The following is a 7,008-nucleotide window of genomic DNA, read 5'->3' as shown; positions in this document are numbered from 1 at the left end:
TCAAGAACAAAGGTTCCAAGAAAGAAAGTCACGGGACGATCTTGGAAGAAAGAGCCCTTTAAAAATGTAAATTAATCCAGATTTCTAAGAACGACAGACATACTAACGAGTATACTAACATACACTACCAGACACTTATTCTCTCCAACCCCTATGCACTTCCCTCCCGCACATGACCCCTCTCTCCCACACACCTACCCATATTCTTTCGCTATTCTTATTAAATCCTCCTCTTTTTTATCCCTTCCCTTTTCTCCTTCTTTTTAACCTCACTCTTTCCTCCCTTCCTTCCTTCCTTACTAGTTACTACTCCAACTTAAAACCCTTTTTTGGCTACTGAACATGTCAATCATGTTCGATAATTGTTGTGACGGTATTTTACTATCGTTAGACACTCATAAATCTGTACCTGCTCCTTTTCTTACCAAAACCTATCATTTGGTAGATGATCCCGCCACTGATCATATTGTGTCTTGGGGGGACGACGATACTACATTCGTCGTATGGCGTCCCCCTGATTTCGCTCGTGATCTACTTCCTAACTATTTCAAGCATAATAATTTCTCGTCCTTTGTTCGCCAACTTAACACCTATGTACGTTCATTAATCCCTTCTTATTTGCATTTTGCTTCTTTTTTTTTGTAATAATTTTGTCATTTTGTGTTTTCTTATGGATTTATGATTTAATGCAGTGCAATGCATTAATATTGGTAAAGAATCTAGATGATATATTCACCATCTAAGACTTTTGATTTAAAACAATGTTTGGCATTTGTAAAAGTTTACATCTTTTAAGTTTAGTATGAGCGTCTTACAGAAGACTTACTCTCTTCCATTAATTTCACATATATTAGACATTTTGTTGGCATATAAGTGATGGTCTCATTTTAATCAGTGTCATGTATAAGACCGTCTCATATGGTATTTTAAGTTTTTATTAGATCATTTTATAATAATTTCTAATTTTTGTTTCCTTTGTAATGGGTAGGGTTTTAGGAAGATAGTACCAGACAGATGGGAATTTGCAAACGACTATTTCAAAAGAGGTGAAAAACACTTACTATGTGAGATCCACAGAAGAAAAACCGGCCACAATCACCACCACCACAACCAAACACCCACTCACTTAAACTTCAACACCGCTACCGCTACCGCCACGGCCACGTCATATCTACCATCATACTTTCCAACAAACAGACTAAGCCTCTCCCCTCCAAACTCCACCGACGAAGATAATCACGAGTTCGAATCCTCCTCCTCCCCATCTAACAAATCCTCCTACACTGAAACCCTCACCATCACCGCCCTTTCCGAAGACAATGACCGTCTTCGAAAAAGCAACAACCTTCTCATGTCAGAACTCGCTCACATGAGAAAACTTTACAATGACATTATCTACTTTGTTCAAAATCATGTTAAACCTGTTGGTCCTTCTAGTAATGTAGCAAGTTTTCCGGGTTACTCTGGTGCCCAAACAACAACTACTACTACTACGACTACGACGACTCGAAAGAGGAGTGACTTGTGTGTATTAGAAGATAATCATAGTAGTAATAATAATGATTATTCAAGAACAAAGCTTTTTGGAGTATCTTTGGTATCTAAGAAGAGATTACACCCAGATCATCATCAAGCTGTTGACAATAACTTTATTAAGCCTCGTTTTGTCATGGATAAGCATGATTTAGGGTTGAATCTTTAGTTTATTTACTATTTACGTTTTTATTTTATTTTATGGATATATTGGTAGTTTACTTTAGTTACTTAAAGTGCGTCTTTCAATATTGTATGGCCTTTTTTTTCTATCAACTTTTTTCTTGCTTTTCGTAGGCTTGTTTCCCATCTCTTTTAAGGTCATGTACTCATGTTGGTCTAGGTGATAAGTATTTTGTATGTATATATGTAGCCGTTTTATATAATGGCTTTGGTTATTTGGTACGATTGTAAGATTATATGAACGGAACGAATTTTGTTGGACATGCTCGTTTTTATATGTGAAATCGTCTTATATATTCGAATATGAAATATATTCATAAAAATTTGACTAGATTTCCTTTTTCGGGGAAAGATCAATTAAACAATTACTTATCTAAAAGTCATATGAAATTTACAAATGTAAAAGTCTAAAACTTAATTAGATTGTGAATTAAAAGGTCATTACTTTCGTAAAAGATGTCTTTTATAAGACCCTTCATGGAATGAAATAAGCTTGCAATTGTATATTTCTAACATTAAAATGGTCATTATTAGCTTATATGTTATGGAGTACTTATTTTTTCTCTACGCATGTTAACATTAGTATTTGAATGTAAGAAAACGTATAAAAATGAAGAGCGTTAAGATTCTATCTAATTTTCGTGTCTCATCTTGTGTCCCATTAGTTTTATTCTTCAACATATCAACATCATATGAGACGCGACTTAGGAAATTACTCCGCAATACTGTAGAGTCAAACGAAGATACAAACACGTAAATGAGATAAAAGATCCGTCGATTTTCCCGGGGTAAAATGTTCATGAATGTATGGGTTTTGATTAGGTGAAAGGTTTAAGAAATGACAAAAATTGCATTAATATTTAATAATATTTTTAAAAGACAAGATGTTATGTTTTGTCATATGATCTGATATTGATGTCGTCTGGTGGAAGGAAGTGTTTGAAATAGAGTTGTATAAAACGCCAGAAATGAAACAGATGCATGAGAGTGTGAGAACTGAGAGACTGTAACTGTGTAAGCAGTGTTTGTATTCTTCCGCATTGTGCGCCCATAAAAAGCTGTTCAAACACTTCTTCTTTCTTCATTTGCCTATTTCCTTTTCTTGCTTTCTTTTGTTTCTTCATATTTATGGAACTACATTTATGAACTTGTTGACATTTGGATTATTTGTTTACATCTTCTTTTGTGTTTTTGTCACTAGGTAATAAAAGAAGTAACATTTTACTGTTTTTTTTGATGAATATGTATTAAGGCATAAAGAGCCAAACTAAGTAATGCAAAAGAGTTCCCTCAAAAAAAAAAAAGGTAATGCTAAAGAGGTTCAGATTATGGCCATGTTCGATAACAATTCGTAAATCTCAGGTTTTAAGAGTAGATTACCAATGCATCAAATAATTTCACGTATTTAATAACGACATATTTCTATTGTAAATTAGGTGTAAATTTATTACTTTTGAATATATTGCTATAGCGAAACTCAGGAAGCCTCTCGACCTTTTTAGGAGTCAGAAGTCTTCTATAGTAGCCTCGTATTGTAAGAATATACATGAAGATGCATGATAATATGATATAACTGTTGCATAAGATAAATATCTTGATTTATACACATTTTTCTAATTCTGCTAATTAAAGTTGATAGTCAAAGTCAATACTATTATGTACTAATTGTATCTTGCTAACATCATCCGCTATCATTGTTGATCGAAGCTTATGTAGTGATCTCGACTATTACACATTTCATCAATAAAGTTAATAATAATACCTATAGAACTTTGTGACTCGCTTGAAATGATATTTCGATATCCAAGTGTTACAATGCTACCAAAAAAAGGAGAGAGATTTTTATTTCCTACAAACTAAATTATTACTCCGTATGAGATAGATGGATTCAGAAATATCGGTTGATCATATGATTTCTCTTACAAAACATTATCGTCTTAGCAACATTGACTTTGAAGTTTAAATTTTGGAGGTCTACTAATCCGACAAGTACATTTTCAATACTAGGTAAACGTAGTTCTATACATTATCCACTCTTCATGCTAGATAAAATCTGCTTGAAAGAGCTATCAAGGATATTTTTGATTGAAATGGTTTTCTCGTGTAACTAAGACGACTCGACTTATGCAACACACAACCTGTTGGATTTGACTTTTTTTTTTTTTGTTGAAACTGTCTAACGAATAATTACGACCACCTTGCTCGTGCTCTAATGATAGGTTTGTAGAGCAATAATGCGGTAAGTACATTTGAAAACATCACACAAATCATTTTCAACAGCTTTATAATTATGTTTTTTACCCTTTAACAGATTCCAATTACTAGCGTAATTATGGCTTGTATTATTAACAAAAAGAAAAGTTAAGACGACAATGATGTGAAAAAAAGAAACTCATCATGTGGTGATTGATGAAGGCAATGTTGGTTAAAGTTTTCCCATTATCTCGAATTTGCGAAATGTCAATCACGCTTAACCATGGTTAAAACTATAAAATTACAACATTTGATTATCGTAACACACTAATATTACCTTTTTCTTTCTTTGGTTCTATTTTGTTTGTTTTGGTTGTCAGTCATTGCTTATGCTTGAGTTATCCAATGGAACTACTAATATTAAATACTGTAATAGCCTAATAGGTACGGGGTAAGTTTAGTGTAGCAAACCGCATATTTTTGAGTAAAAACGGTTATACACTATGATGAGATGGTTTATGTTTATAAATAAAAAGTTTTTATTTATTGTTAATAAATTAATCGTCTTTTTACATATTGAGTTCGTTTCACAATGTAAAACCGTCTCACGCAATTCTGAGCAAAATATGTTAATATTAAAATTACATTATTTGATTATCGTATGCAACACCTAGGTAGCACCAAAACGGTCACGGACACGGATACGGACACGATATGGACACGTGATACGACATCCCATAAAATTTAGGACACGAGACACGCTAATTAAATTTAATAAAATATATATTTTAGGATTATAAATAACATATGATTTTAGTTTTATAATGTACTCCCTCTGTCTCAGTCATTTGTTATCCTTTTTCATATTGGAGTGTCTCAGTGAATTGTTGTCCTTTCTATTTTAAGAATGAACTTAATGAGCAAGCAATTCGATCATTTACATTCAGTTTGTTCCACTTATCATTTAATAATTGGCTCAATTCTCCTTCCTTGGTCTTTGTGCCAAAACAAAAGGACAACAATTGACCGGAACGGAGAGAGTATTTGATATTAAATTTAAATATTTAAGGGTCAAATTTGACCTTGACTATAACTAATTCTCATTTTCCACCCAAAGTCATCTTCTAATCAATCTTTTTTAACATTTTATTCCTAGTCTAAACTATAACATGTTTAGGTGTATGTCTGACGAGTGTTGGGTATCAGGGTGTCTGACACGGCATCAGACACAAAAAAGCTAGTTAAGAGGAGTATCTGTGCTACTTAGTGCAATACACTAGAACATAGTAGTTGTGCCTTTCAGTTTAGTAAAAAGACTATCGTATATACTTTTCATGTTTAAGTCATACTTTGTGAGCAAACCATGCTAATGAAAAGCAATGTCTAATTTACTTGGCTTTTATTTTATTTTTTGAAGTTTGACTTAGCTATTATTATCTCCCTCCCATATTTATTGCCTCTTTTTATTTTTGGAGGATTTAAGGGGGCGTTTGGTTCACAAGAGGGAAAGGGAAAGAGAATAAGAAAGGGAAATAAGGGGAAAAAAAGGAAATGAAATGATAATATTATGGTAAGGGGCGAATGGTTAATAATGTAGGAGCAATATTGAAAGTTTAATGGGTTTCTTACTAAATATAGAAACAGAACAATTATTTTGGGATAATTCGCAAAGAGAAAAAAACAATAAAATTGGAATTGCCGGGTAAACATACATGTTAAGTTGAGTTCATTCATGTTAAATCATGTATGTCTTAGTTCAAGTTAGCTTAACTTAAAAAAGATTTTATAATTAGAAAAATAAGAATTACTATACATGTTAAATTGTTGTATCTATCAATTAACATACAACAGCAGAGCAACTCCAATGACAAGCTACAATACCTTGTGGCTTGCCTTGCCCCATATTTTTTTCTAAGCAAAAAAACTTTCAAGCTAGAATAATCTTCGATGGTAAGCTACAATAGATGTAGCTTAAAATGTCCCACTAACAAATAAACATTATAATACAAATTATTTATTGTTTTTTAATTATTTATTTTATTATTTTAAAGGTCAAGCTACGTAGCTTGACAAAGCTACACCCGCTCGTAAGCAGGACGTACTTTTTGTACTCCAATGGTAAGTATACTGCTTGACAATTTGCAATATTTGCAAGCAAATCCTTAAATACAACCATTGGAGTTGCTCTAATTTAACAACCAAAACTTGATCATGACCAAAATATTCAAGTAGAATAATTATCAACTTAAATATCCTTATAATTCATTTGATAAAAATGTTTTTCGCGTTTTGATATCTGTTATCAACCTCGGATTCCCTGCAAAGTCATATATGATGGTCTTATCAGAAATTTATACGAAAAAACTAACCCAGTAATTAAGCTCATTTTCAGTTCGTCAAACAGAAAAATTTTGAGCTCAAAACACAGTAAAATTAAAGGCTTTATATTCAGTCCAAAAATGACGGCTGTGGGATTTGAACCCACGCCCTTTCGGACCAGAGCCTAAATCTGGCGCCTTAGACCACTCGGCCAAACCGTCTTCATGCAACCTTTTGTAATCACAATTGTTTAATAAATGATTCATAAAATCATAATTAATTCGTTTAATCCTAGCTAGTTTATCCTTTGACATTAATTCTTATAACAATGTTTTATAGTTTGAATTAGTTCTGACTCCATACTTTAATAGTATTTTTTTTCATCTCCTTCTCTTCTTGATTTACTTTTTCATCTTTCTTGAGAACTTGGCTAACTAAGGTAGGGTTACTTGCTTTATTTGTTTTTTGTATTAAAATATCAGTAATTATTGCGTGAGACGGTTTCACACTGTAGGACAATCTCATTATATAAAAAAAACAGGTAATTTATTAGCAGTAAATAAATAGTTTTTTTTTATTACAAAAAGTGGATCCTCTTATTTTATAATTTGCGTTCAAAAATACGGTGACACAGTCGATGAAAGGCAAGCATGGAAGGTGGAGCAACAAGATTGAAGAGAAGAAAAAGCATATTGTAGTAAGCTAGGGCATGCAGTCTGTCATGTTATGCTACAAGTCTATAAGCCTAGAAGAAGGATGGAATATGACTGGCTGGCCACT

General features: G+C 32.7%; 1 protein-coding gene and 1 non-coding gene across 2 annotated transcripts; one reads left to right on the top strand and one right to left on the bottom strand.

Moving 5' to 3' along the window:
* The first annotated feature begins 246 nt into the window (after nucleotides 1-246).
* LOC141658688 (heat stress transcription factor B-4-like) lies at nucleotides 247-1,990 on the top strand. The gene is made up of 2 exons (XM_074465569.1): nucleotides 247-594; nucleotides 989-1,990. The coding sequence occupies exons 1-2, from the start codon at nucleotides 343-345 to the stop codon at nucleotides 1,700-1,702; spliced, it is 966 nt and encodes a 321-aa protein (XP_074321670.1). The 5' UTR covers nucleotides 247-342; the 3' UTR covers nucleotides 1,703-1,990.
* Nucleotides 1,991-6,369: 4,379 nt separating this feature from the next.
* On the bottom strand, nucleotides 6,370-6,449 carry TRNAL-UAG (transfer RNA leucine (anticodon UAG)). The gene has a single exon. It is a non-coding gene; the product is annotated as a tRNA-Leu (tRNA).
* Nucleotides 6,450-7,008: the final 559 nt, after the last annotated feature.

This window comes from Silene latifolia, chromosome 6 (assembly GCF_048544455.1).
Source record: "Silene latifolia isolate original U9 population chromosome 6, ASM4854445v1, whole genome shotgun sequence".
Taxonomy (NCBI): Eukaryota; Viridiplantae; Streptophyta; class Magnoliopsida; order Caryophyllales; family Caryophyllaceae; genus Silene; species Silene latifolia.
This window is presented reverse-complemented; position numbering and strand designations above follow the sequence as displayed.